The sequence below is a fragment of the Rhineura floridana genome, chromosome 12, assembly GCF_030035675.1.
Source record: "Rhineura floridana isolate rRhiFlo1 chromosome 12, rRhiFlo1.hap2, whole genome shotgun sequence".
Classification (NCBI taxonomy): Eukaryota; Metazoa; Chordata; class Lepidosauria; order Squamata; family Rhineuridae; genus Rhineura; species Rhineura floridana.
The window spans coordinates 37396468-37423887 of NC_084491.1; the positions used below are offsets into that span (position 1 = coordinate 37396468).

The 27420-nt window shown below is 43.3% G+C and overlaps 1 protein-coding gene across 7 annotated transcripts in view; it reads right to left on the reverse strand.

Moving 5' to 3' along the window:
• GRAMD1B (GRAM domain containing 1B) overlaps window positions 1-27420 on the reverse strand; it is a 227605-nt gene that overhangs the window by 46234 nt on the left and 153951 nt on the right. For all 7 annotated transcript variants that reach the window (XM_061593171.1, XM_061593172.1, XM_061593177.1 and 4 more), the window contains 2 exons: window positions 14382-14592; window positions 3843-3863 (listed from right to left, as the gene is read on the reverse strand). In XM_061593171.1, coding sequence (XP_061449155.1) covers window positions 3843-3863; window positions 14382-14592 — 232 coding nt within the window. The remainder of the gene's footprint in view (window positions 1-3842; window positions 3864-14381; window positions 14593-27420) is intronic.

Below are 27420 nucleotides of genomic sequence, written 5' to 3' on the forward strand. Positions count from 1 at the left end.
TTATTATTACACAGCCGCTTCCAAGACAACATTTCCTTCCAAAACAGCGATTCAGGAATGTATATAGAGAGAGAGACTGACAAGTGTAATGCACTGATGCAAACAGGACACTGGATTCTATTCCTGAAGGATTTCATGTGGATGCAATATTTGTGTCAGCTGCATGCCTCCACAAGGCAAACATTATCTAAGGAAATAGACCGAGGGCGTTTCCCATCTAACTTTCAAGTCTGCTGACCTTTGATACTCCTTGTGTTCCCCATGAAAACAGTGCTTCTTGCATGCTGGTCATGCTGCCATGTTTCTTAAAAATGATTTGCCAACCCCTGTCTCATCTATGCTAACATCTTCTGCCTCTGTCCGAACTAGAGACATTCCTGGTTTCAGAAAGTCTGAAGAAAGTGCTGGGAGAGTACAGTAGGTTCCATCTTGGATTCCCTTACCTCTCCAATATATAGCCTGCGGTCTAGATGTTTGCTTTATAATCCCAGTTATATCAGCTTGAAAGCTGAAATCCTATTATAAGAGTCAGCTCTGCAAGCCTGACAAATGGACAATTGAATTTATTATTGTCAAAGGCAGGCTGGTGGGTTTGTGTGCACACACAACCAAACGACTGGGGAAAGGAGAACTTATTCAAGCATTGCAACAGAGTTTCCTTCCCCTTAGCAGTGTATGCTTTCACGTACAGACAATGGCCGAAGAATGCTCCTGGTGGTGCTGACATACATCCTCATCCAAAATAACACATCCAGAGAAAGGGAGCCCACAGCTTCTCATTCATTTGCCCACAAGAGGGGCACTGCTGCCTGGTTGCTTGACCAGGGAAGGAGATGGAGCAAGAAGCCTTAATCAGGACCATCCACAGTACTTGAAGTCCACTGCTAGAGACAGTAGCAGCTTGAAGGAGCCAATGCAGTGGCGGCTGGTGGCTCCATGTCACGCTCTGAGTTTCAGTTTAAACATTCAAGGAGTTGTCCAAAGTGAAAAATTTAGACTAAACCCCAGAGTGGATTCCACTGCCCCACTGACATGGAGCCAACCAGCTGTCACTGAGCCCATGTCAGCATGGTTCCTGCTGTGCTCATTTTTGAGAATCAAAACTGTCGTCCTGCAGCAGAAGGCAAAACAACCCACAGAGATTAACCTCAGCAGGAGCCACATCATTTGGGACCACTGGTATTTTCTGTAATGGGATATTTGCTGCTGCTATATTTTTTTCCCACGGAAAGTTTTCCATTTCCATTTCTGTAAGTACATTATTTCATGACATTAATTAGTCACATGATGAACACATATCATACCAGACAGACATTCAACTGCTGTAAATAACTTTTTTTTCAGGTGACTATATCTAGGAAGTGACTGTGTATATACTACGTATGTGCGCAGAGCTCTTCTGGAATACTAAAACTGGTATGTTAACAGTTTTCCATGCCTTCCTGTTTTCTACTCAACATTTTAACAATGTACAGGAAGCATCCACTACTGGAAAATGCTTCCGAGATATTTTAAGTCCATAAAATCATCCTGCTATACTTTTTTTTTCCAGTTATGTTAACAAAAGATAAATTGAATTAACATGCTAAATCAGATCTCAATCGATTTAAGGTATTAGTGGGCTTTTTTCTGGAAAGCCCACATCGTGGTGTGGGGGATATCAAATCCCATTCCCATACAGAAGCAACCCTGGAACCCTTGTTCACAAAGGTGGGCCTCTATGCTTAAACAGGGTTTAGGTTGTTTAGACACCAACGGACCTCAAAGTTAAAACTAAATCCTAAAGCAGAAATATCTAAAGGCGTATTTTCCTTGGACCTGCTTCAGCTGGGGAAACTACTTCCCGTACACCTTCTCAAGTGGCAGGTTTGGGGAGCTCTGTTGAGTAATATTGCACCCTGCCCCCAAATCCAGTGGAACTACTATCCTGATCCTCTCAACTCCCAAAAAAATTAGTAGAAACTGTGTGCAACTTCATATATCAGCCTTGCAAATAAGCTCAAAAAAGACACTAGCTTGTTAAAAAAAATTACTAGCCCACTACAAAGCTAGTAGCCTGCGTTTCTATGATGGCAGCTGAAAAGTAGAAGCCCCATCTTCCATAGCTGGCATGCAAATACAGGCTTCTAGTCTCTTGACAGGCTAGTAAGATATTAAAGCCTTTTAGCCAGCAAATTGGAGTGATCTGTCTCTCCTTCACCAGCCCTCTCACTTGCTAGCATGGAGTTCCATACATTCGCCTTCATGGAGTTCCTGGTTGCCTATGGCTAAAATCAAGAAAACAACCCATATGCACTTTAGTAAACATTTTCTGGAACTCAAAAACATGATCTCAGTCAGGAAGCTAATCTGTAGCCAAGGCCTTGGGGCATAGATTTCTTCTAACTATGACACTTGTGTCCAAAGAACATCAAATGACCAGGTCCAATAGCTTCTTCTGTTTCAGCATCAGGAAATGTCTGAGAGTTGAGACTGCACTGACAAATTTTGCACGGCTGTCATTCCTGTGGACCTAAGGCGTATTTCCATCATTCGCATCATTCTCTGTCAGCACTGCATGGTCTTTGCCCAAGGGTAGGGATTAGGGGCTGGTAAGAGAGGAAAACTGTTTTTTGAGGTGGGGAAGGAGGGAATGATATACTCTGCATGAAGATCCAATTTCTTATGATACTGGACAGGAAGGAATTAAGTGTAGGAAACATGTGGCTCTCTATATGTTCAACTCAAACTCCCATCAGCCCCAGTTAGCAAGGCTAATGGCCAAGGACGACGGGAGTTTTAGTTCAGCAGCATCTGGAGGGCCGCCCATTCCCCATCCCATTTAAGCAAACTGGACATTAAAGGTGGAAGGAAATTGAAATGCATCCCTAGAACAGGATATCAGTGAACCAAAATTTGGCATCTAGGTTCTCAATAGGACAGGGAAAGAACGTGTCAAATGTAATTAGCTGGGCATACATGCACAGGAAGCTTATCAGTAGTCTACCTCTCTGCTCTTAAAACAGGGGTGGCTAACCTGAAGGCCTACAGGGCTTTCTGGACTTCCACCAGCTCCAGTCAGCATGGCCAATGGTCAGGGATGATGGGAACTGCAGTCTTGCAGCACCTGGAGGGTCACAGGTTACTGTTGTCAACCCTGTCTTAAAAGCATATACAGGCTGCATGCAATGGAGTCTTCATAAGAGAATCTGCCCGGCAAGGGATTAGCCCACCATCTAGGAAAATGAGTTCTCCAAAAAAACAAACCAGGGGATCATGGTGCAAAGGGGATGGTATCTTTAGTAATGCCTATCTAAGTATGTTTGGGCACATCCACACACAGTTCAATTCAAGGAGGGAGGATGAAACGGAGAATTCGTCTTTAAACCTACAAAGGCTACAAACAAAAAAGTGAGGTATGAAATCAGTCCTGCTGTGCAAAGCAATGAGGCAGGTAGAAAAATGAAACACGGTATTACAAACTCTTCAGAAAGAAGAGATCCTTTCCAGCCTAAAACAGACCAACCCATTTTCTTTTTTGCCATCCTGGCTGCTCTGGCTATGTAAAAATCATCCTTTTCTAAGATTCAGTAGAAGTCACAATGAAGGCCAGAAGGAAATCCATGATGTAGGGTTTTTTTCACCTGCTGGTCTGCTAATAAATCCTTCTTTGACAAGCCAATACTCTTGATGGCTTCAACATCTAACCCACTCACTTCTCTGTTTTAGAATTTAAATGTTGAATGAAATTGAAATGAAAATTGAATGAAATGAAAGATCTCATTTCACAAAGCCCACCTCTGTCTCCTTCCCTCCCTCCCTGCAGGCATGCAACGAGGGATAAATTAAACTGAAATACTTACATTGTACCAACTCTGGCTTTTCTGTAAGGACAAAAAAAAAAAAGAATCAGTTAGTATGGAGGTTCTGGGACTAGGTAAAGAAAGGGGAACGAGGAAAAACGATTTCAGAAATGTTATATTAAACGCTGGTAAGTATCACTACAACCAGATGGGGAAAGGTTAGAGACAAAATGGAATGTGAAGGGTTCTAGAACAGAATTTTAGGCACTTCTCCCAAGATGGCCAAATTGTAAAAATAGGAATAGAGCATCCTCTTTCATACTTATGTGTCACTTCTAACATGGAAATGCTAAGCAATGGTTGATTAGCAGTCCTCCTATGGCTTTCGCATCAAATTCACAGCTTTGGAAAAGACAAAGACGTAAGGAAAATCAAGTCTAGAAGTCTAAACCAGGTATTTCAAAGCTAGAAATGCTGTCTGAATCTGCATGCTAAACTATGCAAACCTTGGACAATGATCTCCATTTTATTTTTCTCATGTGCAGAATAAAACAATGGTGGCTTTTATCCAATGCTACTGAAAATATATGGGTAATTTAGGTGGGTCTACTCTTGAGAAGACGTTAGTTGGATACAATCCTTATGATATACACTTCTTTTACAGGCCTAAATCTATAATCCCTTACATGCATTTCAAAATTATTATCAACATAAGCAGGTTCAAGCTGTGGAAGGTGAGGAGGGGGAGTTTACAAGAAGCTGGACAGCACACTTGCACCTTAAAACGCACCTGTAGACTCTACTCACTACACCAGTCTGGCCTTCAACAAACACACAGAGGGGCTGCAGTTTTGCTAGCTTAACTGGCAGAACTCTGAGCACCTAATTTTTCATCCTTTATTTAAGTCTTGATTATGTCCTTTTGCAGGCTGTTCAGTTCTACAGCAGAAAGGCCCATTGGCTTGATTTGTAGGTTAGTTATGGCTGCTGCAGAAAAATAAACCAGGTGATTTTCACCCACAACAGATCAACGTGCTTTAATGTAAGTATTAATTAACTTTGGTTTATGTGAACATATGAATGACCAAAAATAGTGTTTTAAGACTCAGTCTCTCTCCTTCTCTAGTCAACACATACCCAGAGCCATAGTTAACTTTCTTTCTGCCGTAAGGAAACAGAAGGGAACAAAGAAAAAAAACTCACAGGGTGCTGCAGCAGCAGAAAAGGCAGATTCAGTGCTAGGTATTGTTAGGAAAGGGACTGAAAATAAAATTGCACATATCATAATGCCATTAGATCAGGCTACAATTTGAAAGTCATCATGAAGTTGACTCTGAGCCCAGATGCACAAGAGACGGACATTGCTTGCACAGCTTCAGTCGGTGCATCAACTGTGTTCTTTTCATGGGAAAGAAGATTTGGTTATGATGAAAGATGCCTTAGTTTCTTTTTGTTTGGACTATTGAAATCTGCTCTACATGGAGCTGCCTTTGAAAAGTGTTTCCAAATTGCAGCTGGTCCAAAATGCTGCAGCTAGACTAATGTCTGGCGCAGGTTATAAGGAGTGTGGGTCTCTCTTGTTCCAACCATTGTATTGGCTTCCAGTCAGTTTCTAAACCCAATTCAAAGTGCTGGCTTGACCTTTAAAGACCTAAATGGCATAGGACTAGGGTACCTGAAGGACCATCTGTCCAGGTATTAAGATCTGCAGGTGAAGTTCTCTCATCTGCACCCAGGGCCTTTTCAGTGGCTGTACCCAAATTCTGAATTCCCGTCTTTGGGATATTTGCCCTTCTGGGTGGTGGGGTAGGGACAGACAGCACAAATCTCTCCTTTTACAGATGGCTTTTGACTGAGCAGTTGGCATATTTTAATCTGATGTTTTTGCTGACAGATTTTACACACACACGAGTTTAGTTTGTATTTTAATGGATTTTCTTTTTAGCCACTTCATTATATAAAAAGTAAAATGCTATGGTAGGCCCAGTTTTAGAATATAGTGCTATTTGGCACATCCCAAGAAGAATAATGTAGAGCTAGTGAAGGGAAACTAAAATGATCACGATAAGAAAAAACAACAGCTGTTTATGGATCCTAAGCATAGCAGCAGCACCAAAGAAATATGTGAAGGGGGGAAGAGTCAAGCTCAGCAGAGTTTAGAAGTCCCCGAGTTCCAGGAAAGTTCTTGGACACACCTGTCAGAATTACGTTCATACTATCCCCACCCAGTATGTGGCTTTCTAATTCAATTCCAGTCTCCTTGTTTTAAATCATAACCATAATAATACTTTTTAGGAATGGTGACAAGGTGACAGGCTACAGGGAGAAATGGTGGAGAACCAGCAGAAAACAAGAGAGAGTCAAGTTCTTACTTTGATGAGGTTTAATCTGTCATACTGGAAAAAGAAAATCATGAAACATTAGAATGGAAAGAAAAGGAAACAGAAAATATATAGGGCTTTAGGTGGATAATATCTGCACACGGGCCAAAGGATGGGGACTACAAACAAGTAGCATACAAAGTTACACTGGCACTAGGATAAAAATGCAAAGCTATGTCACTGCACACAGTTCTACCTCTAGGCAGTCCCTCCCAATGGGAAGGCACAAGCAGCTGTCTTGGCCCTAGACTGCAGACCCTCAGCCCAGCTGGATGTAACTAAATATACTGTATAGGAAAGGTGAGCTCTACCTTGACTGGGACTGCTGTGAGTACTCTACAAGTTTGTCATGAGATCAGCTATCCAGGGACAGTTTCTTCATTAACTTGTTTCAGCACTCCATTTGTTTACACCTTCAAGGGGCAAATTAGAGACTGCTGCGAGCTGAAGTCAGCAAAGCTGACAAAATCAGGGGCTCCTACGTTGCTTCTGTTTAATCCCAGTTACTGTCTCTATTACACATAGGAAAGTGCAATGCTGAGCTCCCCAGTGATCTCAAGGAACAAGGGATGGGCTGGCATCTGTGTCCTCAAACAGCAGCAGTGCCCTCTGCAGCAACTTCAGCAGCAAAAGTACTTCATGTACATATCACTGCAAGACCCAAGTACTTTGCTCCTAGAAAACAGGTGTAATATGCCGTTATTTCTTTTCTATAAGGGCAGATGTTGCTGATTCACAATAACTAACCAGACTTAAACCACTGAAACATCTTTAGGCATCCATGGCCATGTAAACAACCCCCAAGTTAGGCTATGCTAAGTTCTTTGTGTTAATCCACTTGCTTAGTATGGACCCTTTTATGAGTTAGCAGCAGTCTTACCCTTATCGCTCAAATGCAGCTGAAACAGAAGTCCACTTTTGACAAGGTCCCATTAGACCCACCCTGCATGTTGGATACCTTTGGCCTAAAAGCCAGCTCCAGCTCCTCGCAGTTACTGTTATAGTAATCAGGCCCAGCCATTATCCCTGGGAACAGAAGGTCCATGCAAAAACCAGCCAACTCAAGTCTTTTTCTTGATAGCACACTACCACTGCTGCTGTTGCTTCCCTTTCTACCTTTATCCCACCAGAACCATCATGTCGTCATGGAAAGAAGTTGGAACGAGCAGGGCATTCACCTAGAGGCAGTTTCATAACTGCCTCCTAAGATTCTTAGCCTCCACAACGCACTCATTAACAGCCTGTCATTGTGGGGTGACAAAATGGCTTGGATGGGTCAGCCAGGAGTGATGGCAGAAAGGAGGGGAGGAGGGAAAAGTGGAGAGCTGTCTAGGAAACCCCTGTGATGAGGGCCAGTTCTGCACCCAACAGATTACTCGGACCCAGAAAACCTGCACTCAAATCCTAGCAACCTGGCTACACAACTATTTCTCAGCCCTGACTTTAAAAAAAAATTTAAAAAAGTAATCGCTCTCCAGGGCAATGGTAAATTGCGAAGATGAACGATCAATTGCAGAGTGTTTTGAGAGTGCACCACAAAGTAGGTGCATCTATGAAAGGTCTTACTGTGGATTAAGCAGCTGGCATTAAAATAAGAAAGATTAATCAACCCAAGTACAAACTTCACAAAGATGCACAGACTCACAAATGGCTGAGGATATAATGTAATGCTTCTGAGCAGTGTTGCAGATAAGTGGAAGGAAGAGTATTGTGGAATGTAGAGTATATTTGTAGCCAATGGTGGATCAACTGGCCACTGAGGTCCTCTTCCTCAGCTGGAAGCTAGGGGGCACAGCAAGTATGTTACATCCTTACCTGTTCCCCTGCCCCAGTCATCAAAGCTTTTCCTGCTGATTTGCGTGGCTGCTGATGCCACAGGTGCTGGGTTCAGGATATGAGCAACACAACAAGTAAACACAGAGGCTGGGCTTCAGCATTGGCAGATACTGCAAATGCACAAAAGGGTCAGATGACACCCTCCAAGGTGATAAATTTAGAAAAACTTAGTTTGCCCCACAATTTAAATTAATATGAATAGACCTTGAAATAACCACAAATCTACTATTCAGCATCATTCCGATTCCTTTTGGAGACAGAAGGATCTCTGAAGTTTGAAGTTAATCCTTTCTCTGTGCAAGGAAAGCAAGAATTCTCCGCTTTAAAAGCAAGGGAACAAGGAATTTGTATCCCAAAATCTGATTGGCAGCCAGATTGGAAGATGAGATTTGCTGTTTTGTCTTAGATGCTTGTTTAGATACCAAATGAATGTACTGAGATGAAATTACTCTCTCAAAAGAGATCTTACTTGGAGTCACCTCAAAAAAAACCAACACTTTTTCTACAAATAGATGGGAAATAGTGAGCCTACTGCCTTGTGTAATTTCCAAGTGAATATCTATTTTGCCCGGAGGACACTGGCTTGGAAACAACAGCTAGTGAGAGAGCTCCCCCCAATGGAAAAACTGTGTCATAACAGAGCATGAAATAAAGGGTGAAAGGATGCAGAGCAGATGGCCAGTGTCAAAAAAGTCAAAGCTTTATGGGTTCAAAGTTGCCTCATCTCGTCAGTCATAAGCCCTTGTACCCGAGAAAGCAGAACGTGTCTGAGATGAAGAAGAAAAGAGGACGAAGAGGCAAAGAGCAAGATTCTGGGGCATGTCATCTTTGACTGTCTCAGACACTTCTCAGCTACTTTATTTCAGATTACTGGCCGAAAGGGGGATTGCAAAACATGATAAGGAAGAGCTGCAGCACATTTCCCTGTCTGTCCTGTTTCCCTGGGGCTGGCAGAGGTACACAAGCCTCCTTCTGGACAAAAGATGCCGACTCTTCCTAAACGCAAGGCCAAGCCTGAACAGGGCTGACTGGTTTTAGCACAGGACGAGCTGTTGTTATCGCCCCAACAGGCTGGTTGTGCACTGATTCGGGGAGGAGAACCTCACACTTGGGGGCCAAATGCAGCCCTCCAGGCCTCTCTACCTGGCCCCCAGGACTCTGCCCAGGCCAGGCCACAGCCTTCACTGATCCTGCTCTGCGACCTCTTCTAGTGATTTTACCTGGCCAGAATGTGTCCTTCACCTGCGATTACACCTTGCCCTTGCCCGAGTGGAAGGTAAGACAGCAGTGTGTGCCTGGCCAGTCCCACTTTTACTATACCCACCACTAGCATGTGGCCCCTGAAAGATTGCCTGCAACGGAATGTAGTCCATGGTCTGAAAAAGAATCCCTTGTTCATTAAAGTCAAGGGACTGGTTCAGGCACGTACTTCTTCCCCGTGTATTTATGAGGCACCCCCACATCTCCGTCTTACATGGGAAAATGGGAAGCTGCCTTATACTGAGTCAGACTATGGGTCCATCTAGTTCAGTATTGTCTACACTGACTGGCAGCAGCTCTCCAGAGTTTCAGAAGGGTATCTCCCACTCCTAGCTGGAGAGGCCTGGGACTGAACCTTGGGCCTTCTGCTTGCAAGGCAAGATGCTCTGCCACTGAGATATTGTCAGGTCCCAGCAGGGGGAGCCCTCATCAGAGGAGCCCTTGTTGGAGGAAGACCAGAAGGCGCCGGCCTTGGACCTGGCTCTGGCTCCACCTGAGGGTGCAGGGCCAGGTGTGATGTTCCTGTATTAATGTATATATGGTATGTACTGTTTGTATAGAAGATATGTGGTAAGTGGAGTGAAAGAGGAGGGGGGAGTAAATGAGCAGTAGAATGCTGGATGATTGGCTGAGTGTTTGGATGGCTGAGAGTATAAATGGAAGGATGACAGTTGAATCTGGGGTGGACGTGAGTGGGTTGTTTTGGTGGGGGTTTTGGAGGTGGGTGTTTGGAGGTGGATGTGGGGAGAGTGTGGAGTTCGGATTAATACTAAGACAAGTATCACAGGAATAGATGAAACCATATGCTTATGTGTCTTTATAAAGTAATCTTGTTATTTCTAATATTTAATAAACACTATTTTGGTTTACCGGAGGCCTGATCCTTGGCTGGGGAATATACAGACCAGAGGGGAGGGCAAGGTACTTACCAAGGCTGAAGAGAAACTGTAACAATTGGTGGCAGCGGTGAAGGGAAGAATATAACACCACAAGTATCCAGAGCAACCCAGAATTATATGCATTCTATATAGATCAAAGGGATTGGGACAGCTTAAGCACGCAGTCACAGAGGTAACCTGATTGAGAGAGACTCAGGCAGAGTCTCTGGGAATACTGGTTATAGGACGTGACTGGTGGTGCTGCCTAGCAGGGGGATCTGGTGAGGTCTGTGCTAGAGCGGAGAGAGAAACCATAAAAAAGGACAGTCCAGACTGGTGGAGTCCCTGGTGGTGCCTAGTGACAGGCAGTAGCCACGAGCAGGTAGGAACCTGACAGGGAGAGCCAGGGAAGGGCGTCACACCAGAGTCCTATGATGTGGACCAAGATGGCCCCTCTACACCCAGGGCAAGTTTGACTTCGAGGTTGAACAGCCCCCAAGCCTAATGGAGAGGCGTCACCTGATGCCGGATGTAGACCTGGCCCATCTGGAGGAGAGCCTGACCACAGGCCCGGACTCCTCGGGAGGAAAGGTCTACCTGCAAGTGATCAATGGGAGTCAGCCGAGGTTTGGGGTGTGGTTCAGAAGCTCCAGCCCCAAACCCCCCATGCTAGGCTGGAAGGGCTGTTGGAACAATGTCTATACTCCAGCTCTGGACCTGACCTGTCTATAGATTGCCTGTGGACCCCGGACCCCTCTTTTGCCTTGCCCCTTACCTGTGTTGCTTACAGTGCTTGGCTTCTGACCCCAGACGAACCCTAATTCTTCCCTGACCCCCTTGGTTTTGAGGTAGACTCTGACTCCAGACTGACTCTGGAAACTGCCCTTGGGCTGCCCCCACTTGGGTTTTTCTGCTGGGGAGTCTCTCGCCTCCTCAGGGAGCCTGGTGAGAACACGACAGCTATAGCCTTTCCCCAATATTCCATGAAGTAATGGATGATGTGCAGATTTGATGCAGAAGGCTTTGTGCACCGAGGCCCCCGTCCCGCTATTCTTCCTCCTTAAAAAATGAGCAAGGGAAGGACTGTGTGAAACAAACTTATGGGAGGTCACAGGAATTCCTCAGACCACTAGCTTGTTTGCCAGCATAGCAGAAGGGAACAGACAGACACCCCTGTTCCTTCACTATACAAAGAGGGTCGGCAGCTGTGTGAGCACATGAACAAAGGCTGACACTGACAAAGATTGGAACAGTTTTGCAGGCTCTCCAGCTTCGATATCCGCCCTTGCAAATAGAGTGGTTGACAAAAGCTTCTCTGGCACTCCTTGGTGTGGAACCCCAAAGAAAAGAGACACTTGGAGATGACTATCTTTCATACAGAACCCATGAACCCCTAGCATTCTTTGGGGGGGGAATCAACAGTCAGCATGTCACTTTGAGGGTCGGGTGGGCCATGTAATAGCAGGGTTTCTTTGAAGTCACTGGGTCAGGAATATTCTTTCCAAATGTGGTAAGGTATGGAATAATAACCCAGCAGATCTGAAAACAAAGAAGAGCTGACAGGTCAGTTGAAGTGTCCTGCTAAGGAAATTCCATGGCAGGCCTGGATCTAAACGGAATCTTGGGGGGGGGTATTCAGCTGACAGGTATCAAGGTGGCTACAGAGTGCAGGTTGTGTAATCCAGCTTTTTGTGACCAGTGGGCATCCCAACATCACAGACCAGAGACCAACACCTGAAAGCTTATTACTAGGGTTTATGGAGGCATGACTCAGTATAATCCATGGCCAGGGACTTCAAAGAGAAAGCAAGCCATGCCACTCAAAAGCATCTAGGCACAGAAGAAAGGAGCTACCCAACATTCCCACAGAAACGCCAACAGGGGTGGTGAACCTTTGGCACTCCAAATATTGCTGAACTACAATTCCCATCATCCCCAGCAAGCATGGCCCATGGGCAGGGATGATGGGAGTTGTGGTTCAGCAACATCTGGAGTGCCAAAGGTTCGCCACCCCTGCGCTAGGATAATATCTTACGAGGCAGGGGATGGTTGAACAACAGCACATGGGAGGTTTCTGAGAACCAAAGATCAACTCTATGGTGGGGTAGGTAGACCAAACATTAGAAAGGGGGCCTACTTGCGAGAGGCGCTTGTGTGACTAAAAAATTAATAAACATAGAAAAAGCATACAGGAAAGGGGAAAAACGAAATTATACCCACAATTCAGAAGAAGAAGCTCAATATGAACAGGAAATACATTCCCGTCCCTTTCATAGTTCCAAAATATTCTGAGGAAAGGGATCATTTCCCTGTCCACTGGGTTTGGCATTGAATCCCCTCTCTGCGATTGGGCCCAGCTGAGCACTAGCAAAGCCAGCTTCCACAGCCACCAAACTTTTCAGTTCACCTTGAAAGGTCTCTTTTTGGAAGAATTTGGGTTCTTGGGGACTCACTGAATCCATGGCTCTCTGCTGAGCCTACCAACAGCACCATCAAGGACAATGGAATAAGGTGGGTTGGTGGTGGTTGTTTTTTTAGAGACTGACAATCACTCCATTATGAACAACCTATCAGCTTGTTTCATGCAGTCTGACACAGGAACAACAGGCAGCTGTCTAGTACTCCACTAAACACTTCATCTGTGCAAATTAAATCCCTATAGGCATGTTTTACAGCAGGAAACGTTAACTACCTGCTGTAATATCCTGCTCTGCTCATTCACAGCATACAGATCTGGGTTTTTATAAAACCCCACTGACTGAAGCAACAAAGACACAGAAATAATTAAAATTAAAGTGCATGTGTGTGCGCAGCTCACCAGCTGAAACCTTAAGATAAGTTTCAATTCTTTTCACACACACAGCTTATATTTAGCAAAAATCCCTTTCAAGAGCAGTAGCTGTCTCCAATAAGGTCTAATCAACCCTGCCACTTTCCTGATTGAAGATCTATCTTCAAGCACTAGAAAATGAGCTTTTCATGCAGTGTGTGAGCCAGGCAATTCAGAACCAGTATAGTATGAACAGACTACATAGATACAACAACCAAGCCTGCTATGAATATGGAAGGAACACGTAGTGAACTACACTACCACAGTCAGTGGCGGCTCCATATCAGTGGGGCAGTGGAATCTGCTCCAGGTTTTAGTATGAACTTTCAAGGAGCTGTCCAAGGTGTCCACGTTCAAACTAAAACCCAAAGCAGATTCCACTGATATGGAGCCACCAGCCGTCACTGACCAGAGTGCTAAAGAGGCTGGAGAATGGCAGAATGCTCTTAACTCTTGGGTTACACTGGGACTTCTAGGCTTCCAGAAATTACACCTCCACAGATATTTGGGCAGTGATTTCCAAACTTTTGCAGCGCTTAAACTATGGAAGCACTACCACAAGATGTGGCAATAGCCACCAACCTAAACGGCTCTAAAAAACAACTAGAGAAATTCATGGGTAATAAGGCTTCTCATTATGATGGCCATACACTACATTCAAGCTCAGAAGCACTTTGCCTCTGTACACTAGTTACTGAGGAACAACAGTGGGAGAGAGCTATTTCCCTCATTCCTGCTTTAGGGTTTCCCTTGAGCATCTGGCTGACCACTGTGGGATATAGGATGCTGAACTAGATGAGCCTTTGGTCTGATCCAGCAGAGCTCTTCTTATGCTTTTAACCTTCAATGGACATTTTAAAAATGACTTTTCTGCCAAGATAATTTCTGTACGTTGCAGAAGTTTGTAGGGCTCACAATCAAATTGCGTACTGGCCAGGATAGACAAGTATGGTTCACCGCAACTTCCTTTGACCCTTGCTAACAAGTGGTTCAGAACACTTGTGCAATCCAGTTAGCAAACCTTATGATTCCTACGTTCACTGTTGTGGAACTGGCCTAAATGCTAGGGATCTTAGGAGTTTTAAAGAGCTGGCCGATGGAATCTATTCATAGTTTGCCAGGGCCACCAAATTTTCGTGTGTGTATGTGTGCATGTATGCATGGGTATTCCATGGAGGGAAAACAACCATAAGTAGCCAGGCAAGTTGTCCAATGAGCCCTAATCAAGCACCAACCACTTTTGTTTTATTTTTATCAGAGGGCAAAGTCAGGATCTAGTTGGAGTGAGCCAATGGAAATAATTGGGAAGCAGGTGTTAAGTTCAAAGCTGGGAAAGATGCAAGTGGTCCTTCTCCCCATATTAGACATTATGTGCGTGTCAGAGAGACACCAAGCTATTTGTGAATGGACTCACCTTGGAATTCTTGGCCCCACTACGACCCGACTGAGAGGAACAGCTTCGCTGCACGCCTTGCTCTGGCGTGGAAGGGGATTTGTCTGAAGAATGGTCTGAGCCTTTCTCCACCATGGTGTCTCCTTGGGGATCCTGTGGCGTTGGAGACCGGGAGCGTTTGCGCAGGATAGGGGAGCAAGCAGGAGTGCTGCGATTTGAGTTACTGGCAGTGCTGCAGGAGGAGAAAGGGAAAAGCAGGTCAATAACCATCGAAGAAACATGCCAAAGCAGCTATACCATGGTGGCTATGACGCACCACCTGGGGACTATAAAAGAAGCGCATAGACTGGGATCTGTCATAAATGGAGGAGTCCAAGGAGTGAAGGGGGGGGGAGGAATGAAAGGTTTATTTTCCTTGTCTCGATCTACCTTTTTTAAAATTTTATGCTGCTGTCAAAACACAGCAAACTTTATTTAATTAAATTCAGTGATTGTTTATGTATGGATGACTTTCACTGCACACATTTGCAACTGGCAAGGTAAATTTGGCCTGTCTTATGCAATAAAATAAAATTAAACATCTGTGCTTTGTAAATTCAAATGCGACAAAGTGGCAGTTATAAACAATAACTTGCAACGCTCTGTTCTTATTATATTTTAGGGGCATCTTTTAATTTGTGATATTTGCAATTATTTACTTTATTTTAAGTCAGCGCTGGGGGACGCTCTTGGTGACATTATCACTGCTTCAACTCTGCTCATCGTTTAATTTCCCAGGCACATTTTAAAAGGTGACCAACCAAATGCAGGTCTAGGGAATGTGACAGAGACACCTTTTGCAAATCACTGTTGCATGCATCTTCCAGCTACTTTACGATACGAACGCATGCTGAAAACAGTAACATTCCTGCCGTACTAAACTTGTTCACACGGGTGCTCATTTAACGGAAGATTATAGCATCAAGTTGAGGACTTTCATGTATGAAGGGCAACTGCTCATACTATACCAGAGGCAGAACTTTTGTACAATCAAAGCACCATGACCCCCAAATGCAGGCCTTTCCAATTGATTCAGTTCACATGCTCAGTTACCAGCAATCAAGTGCAGTCAAAGCAAGTGACATACATGCAGGGGTGAACCATGGGTGAGGCATAACATGCATTTCTATGTAGCATGTGCTACATCTGTTACAGCCCCGGGCAGTTCCTTAAAGAACATAAGAACATGGACTTCCGGGAAGGGTGACTTAGCCTGTGCCTGCTTTTGAGACGGGCTCCTGCCTCAAAAGAAGCTTATTCAGATATATCAGTCAGTTTTTTCTTTTTTTTTGACTGATTAAACTTCTCCCGGGTAGGGAGAAACGAAGAGATTAACCTCAAAGCCTATTTTTGTTGGGACGACCAGATCTCATTAATTTATGGGACGAGGTCCAGCCGACGAAGGTGGGACGGATTTTTAACAGCAAGCTCTATCTGGAAAAGCGAACGTTCACCTTATCTTCTAAGAGAGAACGCACTAACAGGCAAGCACCCTTCTTTCTATATTTTTCTTTTACTTGACTTAAATTGTTGCTGTTTAAAAGAGATTTGCCAGATTGATCAGTTTTTGACATCTCACTGGGGAGCCGTAACTTCTCTCTGCTACGCACTAATTAATAGCTTATCTCTGTTTTTGTTGCAAAAAGCTGTCCTGGATTTGCATTCTAAAGATATACACAGAAGAGGGATTTCTATTCCAGATTTTTATTTTGAAAAATATTATACTGTTTTGAGACTACTCTCTTTTTGGTCTATTTTATTTTGACGAATCTGTTTCTTGACGATTGCCATTAATTGTTTCGATCCTGGGAACTGCATTTTGTTTACTTAACTATTGGAGAGATAAGGCTGTCTGCTTTGTTTATACTGTGATGTCACCAAGTTTGGAGTATTAACCCAATTGTTGCTGAAATAAGAAGTGGTTTTCCTATATTTTTCTTTTAAAATGGCAATTAAGAAAGTGGCTGAAAATCTGGAAATAACTATGTTTCAGAAAATAATGGATGAGATTGAGATAATGAAAATTGAATTGAGTAAAATGAAGCAGGAGATTAAAGATATAAGGGTCCCTGTGAGAGAGGTGACCCTGGAAGGGGTCCCTGTGAGAGAGGAGACCCCGGAGATTGGAACAGGGGTCCCTGTGAGAGAGGTGACCCTGGAGACTGGAATAGGGGTCCCTGTGAGAGAGGAGATCCCGGAGATTGGAACCAACGTGGAACAGGAACAAGATTTGGAGTCTATGGACTTTAGAAATAAAATCTATTGTTTGGAACTCAATGTTATCTCTGAAGAAATGAATGAAGATTCTAGAGATAAAGTTATCAATGGCATGGATAATCTTCTGGACTGGAATGATGTGATGGAGCCCAATATAGAGAAAATCTATGGAATTAACTGCAGCCATGTGACAATGGAAAAACTTTTAAGAGATGACCCAGTGTATTTTGAAAAAAAGAACAGAGATATGATTTTACAGCAGTATTTCAGCAACCTATTCAGAATGGATGGCAAGAAAATATTTGGGATAGAGGTAATCCCCATCAGACTCTTACTATATGACTATGGCTTTGACAGCAAGATTATTATGGAATACTGATAATGGAAGATTGGATATTGAAATTACTGGACTTAACAAGACTACTGAAGATGGAAGATGGAAAATGGAACTAATAGAGATAATAGAACAATGGCTACTGAAATTATTGAACCTAACAGATTCTGATGTGATGGATTAATTGAAATGTTTATTTTGACTATGGTTATGACAATAAGATTATCATAATTAGTAATGAGATGGATTAATCGATATGCTTATCTGGAAAAAAAAATTGATAGATATATTTCTTAAAGAATTGAAACCTCTCTTTGACTTTTTGTGGAAAGAATAAAGTAATGTTTATGAGATTTGATGATTAAGTAAGATAACTACTGGAGGAAAGTGATTTTATAATATGACTTAAGAGACAGGATTGTTATATATTATAGACTTATAACTGATTTGATCTTTGACAAATGGGAAGTCAATATTTTACTCTTTATTTTTTATTTTTGTTTTTTTTTTTCTTTTTTTCTTTTTGTTTAACTATTTTTGATTTTGTTTTTTGTCTTTGAATGTTTTATGATTTTGTCTTGTATGTTTTATGAAAATCTGAATAAAAATTATTGAAAAAAAAAAAAAGAACATAAGAACATAAGAAGAGCCTGCTAGATCAGGCCAGTGGCCCATCTTTGTCCAGCATCCTGTTCTCAACCAGGTGCCAACCAGGTGCCTGGGGGAAGCCCGCAAGCAGGACCCGAGTGCAAGAACACTCTCCCCTCATGAGGCTTCCGGCAACTGGTTTTCAGAAGCATGCTGCCTCTGACTAGGGTGGCAAAGCACAGCCATCACGGCTAGTAGCCATTGATAGCCCTGTCCTCCATGAATTTGTCTAATCTTCTTTTAAAGCCATCCAAGCTGGTGGCCATTACTGCGTCTTGTGGGAGCAAATTCCATAGTTTAACTATGCGCTGAGTAAAGAAGTACTTCCTTTTGTCTGTTCTGAATCTTCCAAAGGGTCTATAGATTGCTTTTCCTACCCTAACATACTATCCCTTGGGTTCTTTTATCCTCACGCTAGCCCTGTGAGGCAGGGGCTGAAGATCGACTTGCACAGTGCCCCCTAATGTCCTTCAAGGCTGAGCGTGGATTAAAATCCACATCTCGTGGTCCAATACATGATGCTGGCTTTCAGGGATCTTATCAAATACATCTGCTGCGGGGCTGTTGGTATTTTCATCAATGAAGTAACAGAGGTTTGCCCTACAGCACAACACTCCAAAGGCTGCGTGTGTGGAACTAGGCATTGACATGACAGATACCATGTGTTGCAGAGTGGGAGGCAAGACAACTGGAAAAAGGAACTGCTGCTGTGAGAAGCAAGGATGGGTTGCCAAGTATCATGCTTTGGTGAAGAGAGATTTCAGCAAGTTTCAAAGAACTGCTCTGAAGCGTATCAAGATCCAATTGCAAGATAACGCATGGTGTGGAGACGGTGGACAGAGAGAAGTTCTTCTCCCTCTCTCATAACGCTAGAATTGAGGGTCATCCAATTAAACTGACTAGCAGGAGATTCCAGGCAGGGCCAGATTGGTGTGGGCCCTCGGGCACCAACACCGGCCGCAGCCGCTCCCCCTCCTGCATCTTGATGTGATGACATGGAAACCCATAAAGGCTGTGGGGGCTGTTATCTGGGAGCCTGTAGATTATTGTTACTGTTATTATTTATTAAATTTATGTTCCGCCCTTCCTCCTAGAAGGAGTCCAGGGCAGCAAACAAAACACTAAAAACACTCTAAAACATCTTAAAAATCAGACTTTGAAATATATTCAAACCAAACATCTTTAAAAACATTCTTAAAAAACAAATCTTAAAAATTCCAGTGCAGACGCAGCCTGGGATAAGGTCTCTACTTAAAAGGCTTGTTGAAAGAGGAAGGTCTTCAGTAAGAGCTGAAAAGGTAACACAGATAGCGCCTGTCTAATATTTAAAGGGAGGGAATTCCAAAGTGTAGGTGCCACAACACTAAAGGTCCGCTTCCTATATTGTGTGGAACGAACCTCCTGATAAGATGGTTTCTGCAGGAGGCCCTCACTTGCACAGCGCATTGATCGACTGGGTATATAAGGGGTAAGATCTCGGTAGCGGCCCCTCAGGAGTGGCCAGGGCCCTTGGCCTGTGCCCCACCTGCTGGCTCCGGGCCCGATTCCAGGACCGACAAAAAGTATTTCTTCACACAATGCACAATGGAATTTAGGTGTATGTGACAATTCTGATTTGCCTCCCTTCTCAACAGCCACCCCCAATCTTTCAAAACCTTTGCTGTTCCTGTTCAATCCCAGAGTTTTGAATCTGTCCCAAGAACAGCCATGACAAATGCCTTCTGTGGTTCCCATAGTAACCAGGATTTGCAAAAGAACCAGGAGTCCACGCTTGAAATGACAAAACAGCTTGACCCACTTTGGAAAAAATATATAATAATGCTTTATGAAACTAACTGGCCAAAAGCTGTTCGGGACCCCAGATGACCCCTCTGAGCAGTCCCCTCTGAGGAGGGGTTGTTGTAGACACAACACTGCAATGGATACACAACATACATAACATTGCAACTTTAAGCTGCAGGACTGGGGTAAAACTGATGATTGCAACTTTTGTGTGTATGTTGGGGTGGGGGGAGCGAGATCGTAGCAATCACAATTGCAGGAGAAAGCTTGAAAACTGGGACTGCTTAATTTTGAGAGCCTTCGCTCTACTGCTGCAAGAACATAGTTTTTTTTTTAAATACTAGAGTTCTGGCAGATGGGAACAAGTCTACTGATATGAGAATTTGTGCTCAAGATTTCAAAAGTTATCGTAGCAAAGTTATTAAAAGCTAATGTCGCACATTATTATTCCACCAGACAAGAATCTGCATTTGGTGCATATACACTAGTATTAAGTGAACAGCAGCCATTCAAACCCAGAGTAAGAAAACAGTAGGGTTGTTGTGGCAATTCACTAGATTTAAATTCCAGTGCAGATATTATAGTTCCATTGTTGCAGTTAAGTAACTTGGACTTGAAAGTATGTGGACAACACCTAATAATGTCTCAGAAGCTATTGGGGTAGCTAGACAGGTTCCAGTAGTCATGGAGTTGTATGTCATACATTCACACTGCAAAAGGAGTAATACATTATACAAATAAGCCATGCAAGCTTCCATCATTAATAAATGTTGCACCACTCCGCTGTTCTGCACAGTGTGTGTACGTTTGCTTTAATCCCTTTTATCAGACCACTGAAACAGGTGCAAAATTAAATGAATGTTCAAGTCACAGAGCACACTCATGGGCCAGTTTACAGTCATGTATGCAAAAACACAGGAAGGAAGCCAGAGTCAATGTTTATGGGGAACATACCATCCACATCTGAAACACAGCCCAAAAGGCTTCCTGACGAAGAACTCAATGCAACACAGAAGTCTGCTCCTCATTCAGCACCAATAATAAAGTGTTGTCGTTGTTGTTAAATAACCATCTGAAACATTTTTGGTCCTACCTGCAAAGAATGGCACATTGACAGCCCAACAGAGTATTATTCTAACAAGGACAACAGGCTACTAAGACAAGTCCAAAGCATCACAGCTTTCTATGATGTACTGTCCCATGAGGACTACAAGCTTACTTCTATAAAGTAACAAACTTTATTTTGTGCCATACTTTACATAATGCCAACAGCTAATCCATCAACATTATAATTTTATGAATGGGCTTTATGATTTCATTCCATCTGGAGTGCAGAAATACAACTTCCTTGCATGTAACAATTGGAGCACTCGCGCCATAAAGGGAAGCCAGGTTCACACTGACTATTGCTTTCAGCATAAATTAATTGAATCTGAAAGCTTTAGATACAGAGGTGGAAACCTCCCAAACAAGATATGGAACCTGGTGATATGACAGCAGTTTTTGGTTACACCTCTGAAAGCAAGGTATCTCTTTATAAGCTCTTATTTTTGCAATACATATTTCTAAACAACTGGCTTTTTCAAACAATACAGGAATATCTATCTGGGTTTTTAATTAACATGTAAAACACACACACACAAGATCTATGGAGAGCATGAGTAAAGACAAACCAGAACACTTATTATGGAGACCAACCAAAAGAGTTGGAGTGAGAAGGCCTGGAGTTTATACTACTGCTAAGGCACCTTGGACAGCTCCTTAAAAGTTTGGACTAAAACTCAAGAGTGGATTCCACTGCCCCATTGACATGGAGCCACTAGCTGCCACTGGCTATCTGTACATCTCAGGTCTGGTATAGGTAGCTGTTGCTATACCACTCCCAGAAAATGGCTGAAAATTAGGTAAGGCAATACACTTCATCAGACTAATTTCTGTTGCCCTAAGGAGCATGCAAACTGATGAACAGTGCAGCTGGAAAGCATACACATTTCAACATATAATCAAATATAATCAAACTTCTGTATTGTGCTCTGCAACTCATGACAAAACCAGCTAGCAATTTTGTCAAGGTTCCCTGCTTGTGATCTTTGATACATTAATATGGGATCTTGAATTCATAGCAGCAGCATATTAGTATTGTCTGGGATATTTGAAAACATAACCAAGGCAAAAACAAACCAACAAACCAAAAAGATTAAAAATGTTAGTGGGAGGGGGAATTTTGCTGCATCTTGAGCCGATTTGGCTCACAGCTCATTAAAACTTGAGACTCATTTTAAAACATCTGCCTTACCAAGTATAGCACAAAAGCACCAGCCTATTTTTATCGCCTCCAACAGTACTGTATTTCTTGAGGAACTGGCCTGTTTGTAAGTTAGCTTGGCATGACTGCTGCAACGGTAACAGCTTGCAGAGACAGCAACAGAACAGCAGCCCAATCCATTTTGTTGCAGCATGCAACCCTTACAGATTTCCTGAGGGTTCTTCCATGTTTGAGGCAGGGGGTTCCTCTCTGACTGAACAGGATGGTCTGGAGGGTGCATCATGCCACATCCTGCTAGTGAGAGCGTGTGGGCAGAGAGAGATTGTCTTTCCCAGAGCAGGAAGATGCAACAAGCATCTGTCAACCTCCCACTAGCTACCTGCCATTCAACTGGGATCAACTTTCATAGGCTAACAGAAGACATGGTGATCTTCAGTGTCGACCAAGCAGGATCAACTCCATTTCCTTTGCAGGGGTTATCCGACACTCCTTTCATTTACTGTCCCGCTTTTCTCCCCTCAGTCTCTGCAGCTTCTTCTCTCTCGCTCTGCATTCATCATCTCTCACCCTTAATAACACTTGAACTAATAAGTCTGTTAATACACATGACATTTAAGGCTTACTGGAGGCCAGCAGGCAGGAATGCAGGCCCTGCAAGGCGCAACCCATGCCCCACCTTCCACTTTGCCACATGCTCACACATTTCATTTGCAAGGGGTTGATTGGAGGGGGTGAGGTAGACAAGGAGGGGGGCTTTCCTAGACTGCATTCACAGCCTAAGGATCTATTAACAGAAAACAAACCCACAAAAAAGCCATCCTGAGATTTAACGTGCAAGGTGTAGAATTTAATTTCACCCCACAAGGCTGAAGCAATAGCCCCTGAGGAACTCCATCTCCCTGGCGCAGAAATTTATTATTTATTCCCATTTGGTTACAACTGCAGAAAGGGGCGTGTGCAGCAAAGTCATTCCAGCATAGGCTCATTTCTAGGAAGAAGACCATCAAACAGACAAACAAAGAGAGCTAGAGAGGGAAGGGGACATGGGGGAGGGAATCAGACAGGCACACCTTCATTGCCCATATTTCTCACTGTCCCAGACCATCTCAGACAGTGGCTTCATCACCACCACCGCCACACAAACGGTAGAAAGAGGAAGGTGACGGCATGTCACACTCTCACACAGCCAACCCCCTTTGTCTCTTTCTCTCATCATGAGAAGAAATGAGCTATGCAAAAGGGGGGAGCGAGAGGTGAGCAGGATTGGGAGGAGGGGCGCTCGTAGCCAGAAAGCACATGGGCATACAAACACATTGCACACAGCAGATCCACTTGCCATGGCATGACGCACTGATAATTCAACCAACTATCCACCTTCAATCTCCTTTTCTCCCTCTCTCTAGTTCACAAGGCTGAAAACATCAGGAGCACATCATATCTCTTGGAAAAAAACATAGGAAGGCACACACGCACAGCGTGCCCCTTTTAAGCACTCAAAATCACTGCTTCACGATATTGTGGCAAGAGAAGGTGATGGTGGCAGCTGCAGAGGAGGAAGAGGACGGATGGGGTGGGAGGGAAAGAGCTGAACGCTACCACCCCAACCAAAGGGGGGGGAAGAGAATAGGCATCTCTGCAACATGATGTCACGCTGTCTGCTTTCATGCTCAACCTTCCACCACTGCTGCCACCCTCCACCCCCCTGCAACGGAGAACAGAAGCAGCCGCCGCCACCAACATGGACTCCGGATTTATTCAAGCAGGAAATGGGGGGATGCCTCTGGCAGCTCTCTCTCTCCGCATGGAAAGGAAAACAAAAACCCCATGGCACATGGGCAACCTGAATGCACGCAGAGAGAGAGAGAGAGAGAGACAGACAAACTGACAAGAGAAAGAGAGAGGCAGGCAGCAACAGAAGGAAGAGCCGAGCACCACTAACCTGGTAGCCATTAGGGACCAGTAGCCGAGAGTGGAGCAGCCGGCAGTTCATTCATTCATGCAGTTGGGGGGTGGGGGTGGGGGAAGAGGGGGGTGGACCAGCGAAGAGGTGAAAAGGCCGTGCCCCTCCTGGACCATCTTGAAGCCCTGTTTCCAAAGAAGTGGGGCTTACACTAGAAGGGAGCCCCTTCTCTCTGCAGTACGGCAGAATTGCCTGTTCTCAGCCATCGCCGGCTCTTTTGTGCAGCCACCCGTCCTCTCCTCACTCTAAAGACTTTTGTTAGCCTGGGCCGAGGTCCCCCCGCCTGCCCCCTTTTCTCTCTGTCTCTCACACACAGATGCGCTCTCACACACATTGAGGCGCGCACACACAGGCAACAGCACAGAGGCACGCACACATAAGAGAGCTTGCTGGCTGCCCGTTTACATAATATGCAACCCTTTGGTGCAGTCAACGTCCTCAGATATTTATGCCTGTTCTGCATGGCGCTTTACTGGGGCACCAGTTGTATTAGACAGGACCTGACAAGTTAAATATTGGGGGGGGGAGGGAATGAGGACAACTTCAGTATCATGTGCATTTGAGAAACAACCATTCCAATATCTTGCCGTTCATCCACAGCACTGTATGACACTGTTGCTCAACATTCTGCATCATGCATTGGTATATTTACACTTTCACCAGGTGATAGTTCTTACTCTGACAAGTGACTCTCTTTTTAATTTTCATTGATAACATCCCAAAAGATAATGCTAGCTTCAAATGCTACAGGGCTCCCTCCCATCATCTTCCCCTCTGGCTCTTGGATTTTAATGATGGGCATTTAAAAGTATTTAAGAGTAGTCACATACTTGTGTGTTTGCTCATTTAAGCATATCCACAGCAAACAAGATTGCCATATAAAGTGTAAACAACAAATACATCTTCTTAAATAACTGTAAGTACCTGGGACCATGGGGCTATAAGGATGCCTGTCACTCATTTGCACTTTACCTGTTTACACTAGAAACATCAACGTTAACGTCAATGTAATCATAACAAACTTAACTGCTGTGGAAGGTATGGAACTACTCTAACTTGTACGCCTGCAGATACGCATATTAAGCACTCCAAGAATCAGAATTTGAAGAATATGGTTAAAAATCCCTTCATTTTGTATAGCAAGCAAAAAAAAATGCAAATCATCATCCCCACCACCACCATCTCCTGATGCAGTATTGAAAAGATGGGGCTGGCATCTAACTCCTATCTTCAGCACAGACAGCGCTCATTTTCCATCCCCAACATCCCACATGCAAATATAAACCCTGTGACAGTTTTGTTGTGTTAAGGGACTGACTAGCTGTCAGGATGAAACCAGCAAATATAGGAGACAAGGGGCATTAAGCGAAATTACATCAGCACAATGTGCCAAATTCACAGCTAGTTATAAGTTAGGCATTGCTCTAGACTAGAAGGAGAGTGAGAAACCCTCTGAAGGACAGGCAATAAGTCAGCCCTGAAGATGCTGACTACATTTATATCCCACCTTTCCTCCAAAGAGTCAAGTTGGTGTACATGGTTCTCTCCCCCACCCCCATTTTTCCTCACGACAACCCTGGGAGGTGGGTTAGGCAGAGAGGCAGTGATTGGTCCAAAGCTGCATGGCTGAATGGGGATCTGAACACCACACAGAATTCACGGCAAACACAGACCTTGGGCTAGGCTGGAGAGAAGTGTTGGAAGGTGGAAGGTGACAAGAGACACTCCACCAAGACAGTGGCAAAAGCTTTCCGACAAACATGGACAAGTTATTTTGTATCCCGGTTTGGGTACCAAATCATAGCAAACAATGCATTCTGTAAATGCTGGAAACAACAATGGAAAAATATTAATAATACAAGAGGGTAGCTCTTAAGAACTACAGCCAACCACGAAGTGCTGCAGTGGCAAAAGAATATGTATCTTCAGAAATGTTGGATCGTTACATGATTGTAAATATGTGTATATTGCAAGGCTTTTGTAAAATTACTTTATGCTCTCTTTGGCTTCTTCATTTCACAATATTAGAAGTTTTGAGACAAACATAAAGAACATTAATATGAGCCAAGAGTTTGGTTTTTAAAAAACATACCATACAATTATAGTTTTCTGATGTGTGTTAATTGTTTAGTATTTGGTAATTATCTCTTTTTTAAAAAATTCGATTTTAATTAGTTTTATTAGAATACAAAACAACAGTTTCACCATGGAAGAGGATCAAACATGCTTTACAAAGATATCACTTCAATGGACATTCATATTGTTTATCCCGAAGTATCTTTCCAAAGATCACCTGAGTCAATGGTGGACGGAAGCCACAGTTGCATCTCATTGAACAAACACAAACCAAAATTCAGAAAATGCGTCTGATGTGTGTTTTGCTAATTACTTCTGCATAAATGTATCAGTGTGAACCAGCAAGAACTTGGTTCAAATTATGCCTCTGCCATAAACTTACCAAGTGGTCCCAGGCTTGTTACTCTCAGCCCTTATCTTTAGTATTATCTCCCACAATACTGTCCTACTTTATCAAGCAGAGCTGTTTTAAGGATTGTGCAGGTAAGACATATTTGGATGACATGGTAAATGATTAACGGCTTACTGTGACCGAGAGGTGTTAGTGCAGCTTATAGGCTTCCCATAGCTAGCTGGTTGGCCATTGTGAGAACAGAATGCTGGACTGGTTAGTCCTCTGGTCTGATCCAGCACGGCTCTTACACTTTTTACACCCCCAAATTGCTCTTGCCGCACTCCTCCCCAGCACAAACAACACACTCTTCAAACAAACCACAATCTGAAGCAGAGGTTTGTTCTTTGCTTCCCAATCAAGGTTGGTTTAAGGAATCGTGAACAGCGGCTCAGAGATCATGGTACGCCAATGCTCATGGTTTCTTGATCCCTCTTCTGCTAGGGACGGAGCACAGCAGGAGCCACTGGGGAGCATAATGTTCATTCATAGTAAAGCATGGCTTATGACTTACTAGGTCGTCAAAACATGGACAATATATGAGAGCTTTGAACACAGTAAAGCATTATATAAATACTAAGGTCCACTGGAATCTTAACATATTATTATTATTATTATTATTATTATTATTATTATTATTATTGCTGCCACAGTAACATAAATACACTTTGGTTAATCTAGGAATTCAGCGACATATGCTATTCTGAGGTATGGTCATATTAAAAAGAAAACAAGACAGTTCCCATTTACATTTGTTTTACACAATGAAGAAATTACAATTCTGAAAAGCAAATAATATAACAAGGGTTGAAGGATATTTACCTCCTCATTAAATATTTTTTATCAAGAACACGCAGCAGATAAAACTTTCTTCCGTTCCCCCATATGTGAAGGAACAGAACATTATTTGTACTTTGATACTGATATATGAGCTAGATCATTTATTTAGGATTTTTTGATACAAGTGGGCACTAAGAGAATTAAAAGGTTATATCTGAAAATTATTATAATTAGAATGTATAGAAGTTTATTTCAAACAAAATGGGTGAAAAGATAGTATAGAAAAGTACTGAAAAGGAACTGAAGCTAGCAGAACATAACATCTACATTGCAATATGTGGCAGGGATCTTTACAAAAAGTTTATATATCAATGGGACTTGACCCTCTATAGCAGGAACAACATTCATTATACCGGAGATGCCCAATTTACGTATATAACCCACTTTACTCTTTGGAGAGAAATAACCAAAGCAACTCCTAACATAAAGGATGCTTTTTGCTCTCAAATAAAGTTATATTGGCAAAAGTATATGAATTATAATTAATGATGTTACAGAGTGTGAATT